Source organism: Capsicum annuum, chromosome 9 (assembly GCF_002878395.1).
Source record: "Capsicum annuum cultivar UCD-10X-F1 chromosome 9, UCD10Xv1.1, whole genome shotgun sequence".
In the NCBI taxonomy this organism is placed as follows: domain Eukaryota; kingdom Viridiplantae; phylum Streptophyta; class Magnoliopsida; order Solanales; family Solanaceae; genus Capsicum; species Capsicum annuum.
In genome coordinates this window covers 188,599,512-188,614,712 of record NC_061119.1, presented here as the reverse complement: position 1 = coordinate 188,614,712, position 15,201 = coordinate 188,599,512, and the positions used below count along the sequence as shown (strand labels likewise).

Here is a 15,201-nt window from a genome sequence, read left to right as displayed (position 1 = left end):
ACTACTTATTAACACTTTGTTAGAATAAAAGATTGAATATTATTATATTTTTGTTGTAGAAATTTTACCGGTGGGGTGATGCAAATACATTTCTTATAAAGAAGAACTTTTTCATAAGATGTAGAGCCAGATTTAACGATCTCTTGGATTATGCCCGAAAGAAATTGGTAAAACCTAAGTGGATTCTTGAAGCCGCATGGCAACTGTACCTTTGCCATTGGAGTAGCGTAGAATACCAATTGTTGAGTGAAAAAGGAAAGAAAGCCCGGGCATCATCCAAGGGTGTCTCCCTACATACTGCAGGTGCCAGAAGTACTCTTGCTGTGAAGGAAAAAATGGTATGTAACTTTTATAGTTTTAATTGTTTGTTTCTATTTAAATTTTTTTAATATTTGAACATTGATAATTTTTTCATATGCAGGAAAAAGAAAAGGGTAGGGAAATACCAACTGATGAGCTATTCGAGCAGACTCATCTGAAAAAGAAAAAGAACTCGACTGATGAAGATGTCTGGCTTGAAGCTCGTGCAAAAGCTGTCCACGTAAGAAATAAATTTTGAATTGATGAATCTTTTTCTCAAAGTTGATATTATTCAATTATAACTACTTTAATATTTTTTGACTTTTAGTATTAACTTTACTTTGAATATAGGACAAATATATGCGTCTTGTTGGTGAGTATCGTAGTAGTCAGCTTCCTGAAAGTCAGGGTGACCCAATACCACAGCATGTACAGGAGGAGTTATGGACAAAAGTTGCGGGTCCTACAAATAGAGGCCATTTCTACGGATACCACACAAAACTTTTTGGCGATAATATTAGATGTTCATCCGGCGCTGCATACTCTAGCTCTTCAGTTGATAGAGAAATCATTGAAAGACTACAAAATATGGTTTATCAACTCACTGAAGAGCTTGCTAAATAGAAAGAGAGGTTTGCTGAACAGAGAGAGAGGCAGAAGAAGACGGAGAAGGCAACAACATCACAAATCAAGATGCTGCAGCAGCAGTTCAACTCTTTCATTCAGACTGCGGGGGTTATTCCTTCGTGTCCTGGTGATGCAGTTCGGGCTGCAAAAGGTCTAGGCCTCCTGGATGATTTCAGCACGAATGATGATATGGAAGACGAGGACGAATTCGATGATGATGACTTTTAGTTTTTTTTTTATGTGTTCTACTTTGAATTTAGACATTTTGTTGTTTGAAACTATTGTTGTAGTTTTTTCGTACTAACTTTTGTTGGACATTTTGTATGTGTTGTACACCTTTGAAAGTATTTACATTTGGTTTTTGGTTGTTGTTGTTGCTGTATTTGATTTGGTTACTGCTGTATTGGATTGTTGTTGTTGCATGCTATATTTGGGTTTTGATTTTAATTTTTTTAAAATTTCCCAGAAAAACCGACCACAAGTGATCGGTTTTTGATTTTTATTAAATTTAATTAATTAATTTAATAAAAACCGACTACTTGTGGTCAATTTTTTAATTAATTAATTAATTTATTTATTAAAAACCGACCATAAGTGGTCGATTTAATATTAAAATTAATTAGTTAATTTAATAAAAAACGGGCCACTTGTGGTCTTTTTTTTCCCTAAAATTATTTTTTCTAATTTTAATAAAATAATAATGAATTTTAAATATATATATATATTTAAAAAAAACCGACCCCAAAAAACTACCACTACTTTATCGATCACAAATTTTGGTCGATTTTGTGGTCGGAAATTGGGAAAAACCGACCACATGTGGTTGGTTTTTGTGGTCAATTTTCCCCTTTTTTTTGTAGTGCAACTCTTACCTTGAGGTATAACTTGTTGTTTGAAAGTCCTTGATTTATAAAGCATCTCATAAATCAAGACATCATGTGGTAGCGTCAGCTCTTGTCCATGAGACATAACTTATGGTTTAAAAGTTCTTGGGTTATTTTTTGCCTCTAAGACAAAAGTTATAGAGAATCTCATAAATCAAAACATAATATAGTAGTGTCAATTCTTACCCATGTGGCATAACTTATTGTTTGAAAGTCCCTTTGGTTAAGTATTACCTATAAGGAAAGAGTTATATAACATCTCACAAATAAAAACACAATGTGATAGTGTCAACTTTTTCCCATGGGGCGTAACTTATTACTTGAAAGCTCTTGGTCTAAGTCTTGCCTCTAAGGGTAGAGTTATAGAGCATCTCATAAATTAATACACAATATAGTAGTTTAAACTCTTGCACATGAGACATAACTTATTGTTTGATGGTCTTTGGGCTAAGTCTTGTCTCTAAGGCAAGAGTTATAAAGCATTTCATAAGTTAAAAAACACAACATGGTAGTGTTGACTCTTGCCAAATGTACCTAACTTATTGTTTGAAAATTCTTGAACTTGTTGTTTGAAAATTCTAAGTCTTGCTTTTAAGGAAAGATTTATAGAACACATCATAAATCAAGATATAATCTAGTAGTGTCGACTCTTCTCCATGGGGAAATAAAAGTTGAGAGGAGAAATGAAAAAAAAATAAAAGTTGAGCAAAAATTAAAAAAAAGACAAAACAAAAATAAAGGTCGAGATATTTTTATTTTAAAAAAAAGGAGAAAAGAAAGCATAAAAATCAAAGAAAATTAAAAAAGAGAAAAAATATTTTAAAAAAATTGAAGTTGAGAGGAGGAAATGAATAAAAAAGTAAGGGTTGAAAAAATATTAAAAAAAAAAGAAAAGAAAAAATAAAAATAAAAGAAAAATAAAAAAAAATAGAAGTTGAAAGATAAATAAGTATGAAGTTAACGACAACATACCCAATATATTCTCACCAAGTGGGGTCTGGAGAGGGTAAGTGTACGCAGTCCATACCACTACCTCAAATGTGAGATAGAGAGACTGTTTCCGATAGATCCTGACTCAATATAAAATAATCTAAGATAAGAAATAATAAAAGAACAAGATACAATAGAAATTAACATATTCAATAATTCCATAAACAAGATACTCCAAGTAACACACTAAAAATACAATATCCTAAACTCAGACTAACCTTCTACCCTAATTCTTTTCCTCCACAACTTCCTATCCAAGGTCATGTCCTCAGTAAGCTGGAGTTGCTCCATGTCATGTCTAATCACCTCCTTCCAATACTTTTTCGGTCTACCTCTACCTCGTCTGAAATTATCCCTAGCCAACCTCCCCACTAGGGCATCCGTGTTCCTCTTCATCACATAACCAAAACATCTCAACCTCGTTTCCCTCATCTTAGCTTCCACCGAAGACACTCCCACCTTATCTTGAATAACCTCATTTCTAATCCTATCTTTCCTAGTACACTCACACATCCACCGAAGATTCTCATCTCCCCGACCTTCATTTTCAGGATATGGGCCTTCTTAACAGGCCAACACTCCGCTCCATACAACAAAACTGGTCTAATCACCACTCTGTAGAACTTTTCTTTAAGTTTGGGAGGCACCTTTTTGTCATACAAAATTCCAGAGGCGATCTTTTATTTCATCCATCCTACCTTAATCCGATGAGTGATATCTTCATCAATCTCTCCATTCTCCTGAATCATAGACCCCGCATACTTAAAACTATCTCTCTTACTGATAGAATGAGGGTTAAGCTTAACAACCACATCAGACTCATGAGACACATCACTGAACTTATACTCCAAATATTCCGTCTTTGACCTGCTCAATCTAAACCCTTTAGACTCAAGAGTTTGCCTCCAAACCTCCAATTTAACATTAAATCCACTACGTGTCTCATCAATTAAGACTACATCATCCGCAAAAAGCAAACAATAAGGCACCTCACCTTGAATGTGTCGCGTCAAAACATCCATCACCAAGGCAAAAAAATGGACTAAGCGTCGATCCTTGATGTAACTCCATCAAGATGGGAAAGTGCTTCGAGTCCTCTTCCTCAGTCATAATCCGAGTCTTGACTCCATTATACATATCCTTAATCGCCATAACATACACTAAAGGTACACCTCTAGCCTCCAAACACCTCAAAGGAACCTCCCTGGAAACTCTATCATAGGTCTTCTCTAATTCGATAAACAACATATGCAAATCCTTCTCTCTTTTCCTATACTACTCAACCAGTCTCCTGACGAGATGCATGGCTTCAGTAGTCGAATGCCCTGGCATAAATCCAAACTTATTTTCAGAAAAAGTAACAATCCTTCGCAACCTTAACTTCACTATCCTCTCCCAAACCTTCATAGTGTGACTCAACAACTTGATACCCCAATATTGTTGCAATCCTGAATGTCACACTCATTCTTCTACAACGGAATCATCGTACTCCACCTCAAAGCTTTAGGAATCCTCGCCGTCTTGAAAATTAATTTAAACAATCCAGTCAACCACTCCATACCTGCCTCTCCAGTACACTTTCAAAAATCCACTGAAATCTCATCTAGCCTCGTCGCTCTACCTCTATGAATCCTACGAATAGCCCCCTTAAACTCCTCAACTTTAATACACCTACAATAACCATAATCGCGAAAGCTCTCAGAATGCTCCAAATCCCCCAACACAATGCTAGTATTCCTTCCTTCATTCAGGAGCTTATGAAAGTAAGACTGCCACCTCTTTCTAATAAGGCCCTTCTCCATCAAAACTTTGCCATCCACATCCTTTATACATTTCACCTGATCCAGGTCCCGATCCCTCCCCTCCCTAACCTTAGCGAGCTTGCATAACTTTTTATCCCCACCTTTACTATCCAACGATGTGTATAAACTCTCGAAAGCAGCATCCTTAGCCCTCGTGACCGCTAACTTGACCTCTCACCTAGCAACCTTAAACTCCTCCCTAGTTTTTCGAAAATCTTCTTTATCCTTAATCTCAGTAAACTTTGCATATGCTCTCTTCTTAGCCTCTACCTTTTCCTTCACCTTTTCGTTCCACCACCAGTCCCCTTGGCGCTTGCGCGACGTCCTTTCGAGGCCCCCAACACCTCTCTAGCTGTCTCGCTGATGCAATTGATCGTCTCGTCCCATAATATATCAACATCCCCTCCACTCTCCTAAGTCTTCCTCGCCATCAACTTATCCCCCATATCCAATGCACCGACCAAAGTCAGACAACCCCAGCTAATCTTCGGTTGATCCTCCACACGTCTCCTCCTATACTCCTTTATGATCTCCAAGTTCATCACCAAAAGCCTATGCTAAGTCGAAAGACTCTCACTCGGTAAGACCTTACAATCCTTAAAAATACCCCTATCTTCTTTCCCAAGGAGTAATGAGTCAGTCTGAGTCTTAAACACCGAACTACAAAAGGTAGCCAAGTGAATCTCCTTCTTGGAAAAGTTCGAATTGACTACCACCAATCCAAACACCCGAGCAAAATTCAGAAGTGTCACTCCTTCAACATTCCTTATACCTAACCCATAGCCTCCATTGACATCATCATAACCTTTTGAAGAAAAAATAAGTATAAAGTTGTTTAGAAATATTTGAAATATAAAGGAACACTCTGATAATTGTTCTATATATATATAAAAAACGAAACTAATTTTGTAGGAATTTTCTTATAGGCGACAAAAAAGATAAAGCAAACCATTATGAGGGTAGTTACTCGACCAAAATAAGACACCGAACACCCGAAATTTTTACATAAAATTCTCAAGAACTTTTGCCCAGATGTTGCCTAAAGGCCCAAAAATATAGATGGGCTAAACCGGCCCAATATTCAAAGACCAAAAGCTAAAATTCAAAACACCCCCCCCCCCCCCCCTCCCCCACTTAACCGAAACATCGTCGGCACATTTTTGTCGATGTACCGTCGACTTAATCATACTCATTTTCCCCAGTTTCTTCTTCTTCTAACCCTAATTCGTCCAACACCGTTCAACTATCCCATTCCGCCGCCGCCGTCACCTCTCCGATGTCCGACGACGATCTCGTCGCTAGCCCCTCCTTGAACAACAATTCTCCGTCGCCGTCGCTGTCGCAGTCGCCGACACGTAACGAACTAGTACCTCTTCCTCCACTACCGGCGATCCCGACGCCGGCAGCATCGACTCGACTGGCGGCGTTTCCGTCAAGGGAGGATTGTTGGTCGGAAGCGGCGACTCATACTTTGATGGAAGCGTGGGGTTCTCACTACCTAGAACTGAAACGCGGGAATCTCCGGCAGAAACACTGGCAAGAGGTGGCTAACGCCGTTAACGCACTTCACGGCCATACGAAGAAGCAATATCGGACAGATGTACAGTGTAAAAACCGGATTGATACGTTGAAGAAGAAGTATAAGATCGAGAAAGCTAGGGTTTCTCAATCTCACGGTCGGTATGTACCGCAATGGCCGTTTTTCAACGGCCTCGATGTACTCATCGGTGATAATTTCAAACCGTCGCCATCGCCGGTGATGGTGACGGCGTCACCGGCGATGGTTACTAATCGCCGGAAGACACCTCCGTTGCTTCCTCCTCCACCGTCCGCCGTTCCTGTTGGTCCTCGGTCAAAAAGACCGGCGGCAGTCATGGAGGACGCCGTTTCCCGGAGGAATTTCTCTACTATGGCAGCAGCTGCAGCGGCTGCAGCCTCGGAGGATACGGAGGAAGAAGTAGAGGAGGAGGAATCAGAGACTTCAAGTCCGGCTACAATTACAGGCACGGGCGGTTTAAGTAGGAGGAAGGAAAATGGGGCATTGGCAGAAGGTTGTAGCAGGTTAGCTGAAGCAATAGGAAGATTTGCAGAGATATACGAACGCGTTGAAGATGCTAAGCAGAGGCAAATGGTGGAATTGGAGAAGCAAAGAATGCAATTCGCAAAGGATTTGGAGATTCAAAGAATGAAGCTTATTATGGAGTCACAAGTTCAGCTTGAAAAGCTTAAGCGTGCGAAGAATAGTACACAAGATGGTGAGTGACTATGTATTTGTAGTGGGAGAATTTGTTGTTTATTTCATTGTGTTTGATTTTAGATAGCAATCCAATTGACACTAGTGTATGCATGTACCTATTTATGTGAATGTTGGATACAAATATGTATGAAGATGTTTCTTATCCAAGTTGTTAGATGATATTTAATGTTTGGGAAGTTCCCAATTGATCATAGTGATGATATACTATGTTATTGAATTTTTTTCTTAACTGGTCATTTTCTTCGATCTGGGGTTCTTCTTGAGGAATGAAAAATTGGGATTGGTGTTGTTAGTTGCTTTCTCTTTTTAACATGCACTAGTTGGATTCTTTTTGATGCGACTGTAGAAAATAAACCTGATAATTTCGAGTTAGCATTGGTGAAATTCAGGATACTTGATAAATGTGAACAAGTGATGTAATATGACCATTTTCTTCAACCTGTACTTGTGCAAATAAACGCGGGATGATGTTTGACAATCATAAAGAACAGATCAATGACCAAGACTAGCCAAGGATGGAGAATTGGTGCTTGTCACTGGATGTGAATTGGGGATGCATTGTCTGTCTGCCGAGTTATTATTTGAATCTCATCTTATTGTTAGAGTTAATGTTAGGAAAGGTTTCTTCTGTGTTTACGTTGGTTAAGGAGTTGATGTATAAAATTTCTTATATGAGTAGTTATCAAGGAGGTTAACTAGATTGAAGTTATAAAAGGTGACATATGTTGTTATGTTTTCTGTAAAAGCTGAGATAACATATATTATTAATTGATGGGAAAGTTTCCTTGTACTAGAAGTATTCCAATAAGTGTAGAGATCTAAACATGAATATGGTTCTCCACAAAGTACACCCAATCCTCTATGTGGATTGGAATCTCATGGTTGCACCAAAAAGATACTAGAAAGTAGAAATAAGAGGTTATTCCTCTTCAAAATCAGACTTTTCACCATCAAAAGCTTTCTAATTCCCTCCTGCCATCAAACGCACATAAGTAGTAGTGTGGCGAAAACCCATGTTCTACGCCTTGGTCTCCTGTTTCCATATGCTCAGTTGTGCAACACCTTCGTTATTGTTCAACTTTGTCTTGCAGTCTCAAAGCTGGTGAACAAAATCTTTCTTGGATAGTTGGGTGTTTCATGTGTCATGAATCAGCTTCTGAGGGCTTATACAAGTTTAGGCAGTTGGTCATTTTCTACATTGATAATTGGTCGCAATGTGCCTGAACTGTCTAGATGACAAACCTCTTGGTTAAGTATGCATCTCTCATTTTACCTAAATTAAATTGCTTATGTAAATTTTTGTTCTTATTGACCCATAAAGAATTGCTATCCTCCCCAAACCCCGCTTGTGGGATTATACTGATATTGTGCTGTTGTTGGCAAATAAAGAAATAAACTTATCTATGAATGAAACTGTTACTTTTAACTTCTTTTTTCATTCTGGCGTTTAGATGATTGAATGTTTTTGTGGTTTGGTGAGGGCTTTGACCAACTCTTGGTTCTGGCTCCTCTTTGACTTTTTCGTTCTTAGATGTGAAATGTGATGCGGAAGGTTTTCCTGCAAGAGGGGCGAGGGAAAGAGTTTCTGGTTATTTGAACATTGGTAAAGCATTATGGTTTTGATTTTTTTTCCTTTCCCATAACCCTTGCATAAGCCACACGGTGCACCCTTTGAAATGACGCAACTCCCCCCCCCCCCTTCCCCCCTCTTGCAAACCCACCCACCCACCCACCCAGTATGCTATACATCATTTGAAACAATTTAATTTGTTCAATTCATTTTCATGTTGAATAATGCATTTTTGCTTACACTCGTAAAATTGCCCTGTGGGACACATCTCTTGAACAGATTGAATTTAAAATGAAAATAGGCACTTTCCAATGTATCCGGGAACATAATTGCTATGGTCATGAGACTATCTATTTACTTTCCTGGGGAATTGTGGATTTAATGACTGAAAAAAATTCTTATGATGCCACTAGAGACTGCAATTGGTCTAACACTTACTTTTAGCTTACAATACTAATTGTCAAAAAAAACAAACACTTAGTTTAATCTTCGCTGGACAGCTACTAAGAGCAGTAAAAAGATGCAAACAAATATATTTACTCATAGTTTTAAATGTGCATCTTTGCCCTACCACGACGCTTATATAGAAGCTTTAGTAGTTCAGCTGTGTGAAGCAAGCTTCAGTCTATAGTTGATTTTCTCATTATTCTATTATTGTGATTACTGTTTGCTCCTTCTATAGTTCAGTTGTTAGCTGTATTGTTATGGCTATGGTTTTGAAGGAAATTTATGATTGTTGAGCTCTAATTATGGAATTACCAATCAATAGGTCAAAATATATAGTGTTTCTTAGTTCTTGCTCCACTTGGGTTCAAGAAGGGTTATTCAGAAGCTTTCCTGGTGCACTCTGGCTCCTAAATACTTGAAAGTTCTTGTTCTCGGAAAGAAGAGAATCCTTTCATTTTTATTGTCTTTTCTTCCCCACCAACCTTCTAAATTTTACGTAAAGCCTGTAATGTGTCATTATTATGTACTAGTTACTATTCTTTGAATGTTAGCTTGAAATTACTTTGAAACAAATGAGAAGTTCATGAGTTTCTACTTTTATATGAGTAGATGGTTACTCGTTGAAGGAATGTTGACTAGAAGAGCATGCATTCTTCCACGAATCTTTTGGAGGTGATACATATATTTTGGTTAACCTTCACCAAGAGTATACAAGTCTGCTATAGTGAAGATGATCAGTAGATACTAGTTTTGGTATACTTCTGAACAGTAGATACTTGATTTAGTGTACTTTTGCTTTGAGACTTGAATAGCTTGTAACTAATTTCTGTATGAAGTGTTGGCCTGAGCCAGACCCTCATCGCCGTACTGCTTACATTCATTTGACTTTAAGCTTCTTTTTTCCCGATGACTAATGTGCGGCTTGAATCATGAAATTCCTGTTTCGACTGGCATGGTTATGCATACATTTTCACCAAATGGGTTCTCATTTTTCTCCTCCAACGTTCGATGATTAATTTGTGTCTAGCTTTTACTATGAACTTGGAGGATGATTGTCACTACAAGTTACGACAACTTATCCAGTGAAATCCCACAAGTGGGGTTTTGAGGGGGGGGGGGGGGGGGTGGGGTTATGCAGTCTTATCCCGTTTTTACAAGGGTAGAGATAGGGGTGTGCATCGGTCGGTTCGGTTCGAATTTACGTGTTATTGGTTCGGTTTTCGATTTTTAAATATGTAAAACGAATAACCAACCAATAAGATATTTTCTTATCGGTTTTTGGTCCTTAACGGTTCGGTTTTCGGTTGAACCAATAAGAAAATATTTATAAAATAGAAATAGTAACAACAAACATAAAAAAAAATGAAATCTTAATTACCGCCAAAACCTACGCAATGCATTTTAGTTTACAAGAATCTTCAAACTTGAACTGAATGTTAGTTAGGAAAAAAATTGAATCCTAATTGTTGGAAGCTATAAATGCCTCAAGTTTTTTATTACGATAATAGCCGAACTTTATATTGTGCCTTTGTTGCCCTGAATAGGTTAAAACTTTGTGAATCATTGAATTATGAATTAGTAGTGCATATAATTTATATATATATATACATATCTCTCTTTATATATAGATAAATAGATAGATAGACAGATAAAGAGCGAGAGAGATTTAAATATATAACATAAATAGGAATAAAACAATAACTTAGTGTAACCGATAACCCAATAAGCTAAAACCGATACCGAACCGTTTACCCAATAAATTTTTTTTACAAAACCAATAAAAAATCGTTAACCCGATAACCCAATACCAATAACCCATAACATTTTTATTGGTTCGGTTTATTGGTCGGTTCGGTTTTTGCATCGCCCTAGGTAGAGAGGATGATTGTGATGGAGGATTGAAATTATATTTCTGTTCTTGTGAGTTTTGCGCTAGTTAGACTGCACTTTTTAATTTTTTGCATTATTTGTGAAACATCCATATTGAAATTGGGCTGCTAGTTCGTTTTGAGCTTCAAGTTTTCTACACCGAGTCCGAGTCTGCTAGTTCTTTTGATCTTAGGTCTTTTCTTTCTATTTTCTTCCAATAATTGGAAACAGATGAATATTTATATAATTAGATTACTTCAAAAGATAATTGCAAGTAAGTCCATGTAATTTATATTGATCTATAAACTAAAATAAATTGCAAATATCATGTTATATAGACTAAATTACATGAACGGCGTAAATGATTCAAACCCTTTCCTTTCATGAACTAGTTGTGACTTCACATAATTCAAGATATGACTATGTACATGCCGGAAGAAGCTCTATATAACAATAACACTAGATAAATGCGGCTGACAAGTAACGGTGTATCATTGAGTTCGGAGATAAAAGAGATATTTTTTCAGATTTAGGAGTCAAACGGACAGTATTTTAATTTATACTACAAAACGGACAATTTTTCCGCTTTTGAGCAAACTACAATTAACGGTGTTTGTTAAACGTTTGGAATGAAAAAATTGTTAATATGATTTGCCCAAAAATGAACTACATTTCATAATTTTTTTTGTAATGTGAATTGCCTGAAGAGATTCACTGAGAGATTTCTGAAAATATTTTTATACAGTGAATGTTTTGTCACTTCAGTATAACTTTTTCACTTAAAATGCGTTATTGTTAATTCACTCCATTTTATCTCTCATTCATTTATCATATTATTCTACTAATATCATTTCTTTTGGGCTTTGAGAATCCCTTCATAATTATGTCTCAACAATCTGAAATGTCTTTATTTTTAATTAAACCGGATGTATGTAAATATAATGAATTATTGTAAAATAAAACATCAAGGATTCAAAGAAATCCTGGTTGTAAGTTTTGGAGCTGTGCGCGTTTGAAGGTAAAATTTTAAGTTGTTCAACTAAAAATGTGTATGTTAATCTTGTTCCTTATTTTGTTATTTTAGGAAAATGATGGATGTGATTATTTTCGGTAAATAGAAAGTATATCAATAAATGAAACGAACACCATTCTGTCACGATTGAAGAGACCCACATTCGATGATGATATCGCAGCTTCACAGAACACTATGAAGTTTGACACACTATTTAATCTCAATGAAGTCATATAAGATAGAGATTTTCTTAGGACATTGCTAAAAGAATACGAAGAAAAACTAAATCATTTGAAGGATATGCTTAATGAAACTGAGCAGGAGAATAGTGTTTTAAATATGAAATGGAATGAAGAACAAAAAAAAAAAGAAACTATTGAAAGTTTTATGTGTTATATTGATTTGTTGTTTGATTTGAATTTTTTTTACCGTCGATTAGTCATTATATAGTCTTTCAGTAAGTTTAATGTTTATGCAATATGTTTTTTTTTTTTAATGATTTTAGTAGTATGAATCTGTAATGTAGTTTTTCAATTTAAATTCGAATAAAATCAATTCCTATTTAGTAATTGTCGTTCATTTACTTCATCTAAGTAATTATTTTCTATTCATTTTTTATTAAAAATTTTAATTTTTATAAATTATATTTTGTTATCTATACTTTTTAAATCCATAATTTAAATTTAAAGATGCGAATGTTTAACACTACAAAAAATGCAATTACATACTAATTTTAAAAAGTGCAATTAGATAAAATGAAGTGAATTAACAACAACATATTTATAAGTGAAAAAGTTGTACTGAAGTGACAACCTTTCCTGTATAAGAATATTTCCAGAAATCTCTCAGTGAATCTCTTCAAACAATTCACATTACTAAAAAAGTTTATGAAATGTATTTTGCCCATTTTTGGGCAAACCATATTAACAATTTTTTCACCCCAAATGTTTAACAAACACTGTTAGTTGTAGTTTGCTCAAAAATGGGCAAATTATTCGTTTTGTAACAGAAATTAAAGTACTGTCCGTTTTGACTCGTTAGTCTGAAAAAGTATCTCTTTTAGCTCCAGACTCGTGTACCATTCATGTACCTTGGCTCGTTTGGTTGAGAAGCAAGTTAATTTGGGATTAGCTATCACGAGATTAGTTATCCCACACTCAAGGCAGGATAATAAAAATAACAATACAATTTCAGGATAACTAATCTCGAAATGAGTTACTTACTTACTCCATGCATAAGTTATCACAGAGATAAACTCATCCTAAAATTAATTTTGGGATTGATTATCCCTCACACCTTTAGCAAACGACCCCTAATTGTTATGATTCACATGCTACGTTAGACACAATATAATTTTTATTATTCACATGCTACGTTAGACACAATAAAGTATTAATCTTATTTAAATTTTCAAATACAAATGGACATTGAAGTTTTCTAATTTTACTAGATCACCCTATTAATTATACAATATTAAAATGTTGGATCATGAATAACGTTTAATAGCATAAAAATCTTTTTGGTCATAAAATTTGGCCTAAATTTAGTCATAATAATAATAAATTCTATTCACACTTCATAGGAGGTCTAAGTGCAAAATTATTTATATTTATATTTATATTTATGGTTATAATTTATCGTTTAAAAATTATATTACATATTTAATTATAAAGACACTTCATAGGAGGTCTAAGTGTAAAATTATCAAAGTACACGTGTAAGCATTTCATTTTAAAATTTAGAAAGTATATTCATATTATAAAGTGTTCAATACTAATCATTTATATATTGAGAACTTGAAATTAAATATCATGAATTATATATATATATGGTCATATTTTATTAAAAATCACATTTTAATGAATGATCATTTATTTATTATCATTTTTCAATGTGGGAACTGACTTTTACGCTTAAGGAATAACAAAGACTTTAATTTTCTTTGATTAAAAAAAAATAAAAAAGAATTAGTTTGTTTTGAAAGAGAAAAGTCATTGCAGTCTTTTTACAATTATGACCAAATTTTTATGACCATTTAGCACTATCCTTAATAGCAAATGTAAAATAGACATATATGGGAAAATTAACTCTTACTAATCCAATTTGGACAAGTAAAATTGGACAATTATTTTTTGACAAGTAAAGATGGACGGAGGGAGTACATGATGCGTATTTCCTCTGTCCCATTTGAATTGATCAACTTTTCATTTTACACGATACTTAAGAAATCATAAACAAGATTAATTTTACTAATTTACAAATTATTATAGTGATGGATATGAAGATCATTTATGAAAAAGTTGCTCACATTAATTCGCTTAACCTTCCAAAGAATATTAATTGTGGGATAAACTTGAGAAAAAACTTTATTTAATTTTGTCTCGATTTAGTAGGTAGACAAATAATTTATGATATGCATTTATAATAAAACGACCAATTAAAATGAGGCGGGCGAACATTTTTCTGTCTCAATTTAATTTAAGTGTATTTTCATTTGAATAGAACGTGTATTTTGTTTCCACTGCATTCGTTGGAAATAGGGTACCAAAATGCTTTTAACGTGTTAACATTCTCAGTCACTGTAAATATCTCATGTGCTCAAAACTTAAAAATTTCACACACGCAAGAATCATCGGGAGAAAGAGAGAGAGATTGAAGGGGATGACCGTTCAAAATAAAAACTCGCCCAACACCTAAGCTTACGCTAAACTAATGGGAGAAAGAGAGAGATTGAAGGGGCTGACGGTGCAAAAAAAAGAAAAAACTAAAATTTACATATATACATAAGGTAAAGCTACCTTATTACATTAAATCCCAATTTGATAAAGTATTTACACAAATCTCAAACTAATTACATAAATCATCCTTTTTTTTGTTTTTCTCTCTCCTAAATATTATACATCTAAAACCACGTTATTTTCTTCCGATATTTGCTCCCAAGTGCTCCCATTATCCAATCGTACTTTTCTCCATTTTTGAATTCCATAAATCACGACAAAATACAAGTAACCTCTAATTAGAGGTTATCAATTTGTAAGTGTTTAAGCTTTAATTAATTTTTCTAATTTAATTCATTAATTTTTTTATTTTTACCAATTCAGGAGTTTTTCCTTTTTTTTTTTTTTGCTTGCATGTTGATTTTGTATGAAATTACCGTATTGTGCAATCATATTCAAGTTCAGTAGTTCAATTTTTTCATTTTTTTTTTCATATACTACAAGTTAGATCTTTGATTTTTTTGTTTTGTACTTTGATTTAACACTACTGTTAAATCAACATAGTGTAAAATTGGTAATGGATTATCCTCCTAACTTTAGTTAAGGAATTACTCAGTTAGATGCAAAAGAAAAGATAATCCCGTTGGATTTGTTCCTGGTACATTTGATTACGAGGATATTGATTTTGCAGAGAATCGTTAAAAGTATCGAAACGACCCCGTTACA

At 34.8% G+C, this 15,201-nt stretch overlaps 1 protein-coding gene across 1 annotated transcript; it reads left to right on the top strand.

Moving 5' to 3' along the window:
* Window positions 1-5,754: 5,754 nt before the first annotated feature.
* Window positions 5,755-7,019, top strand: LOC107842323 (trihelix transcription factor ASIL1-like). Its single transcript, XM_016686089.2, is given in 2 exon segments — window positions 5,755-5,809; window positions 5,812-7,019. Coding segments are annotated over 2 exon segments (1,095 nt in total). The 5' UTR covers window positions 5,755-5,769; the 3' UTR covers window positions 6,867-7,019.
* The last annotated feature ends 8,182 nt before the right edge of the window (window positions 7,020-15,201 follow it).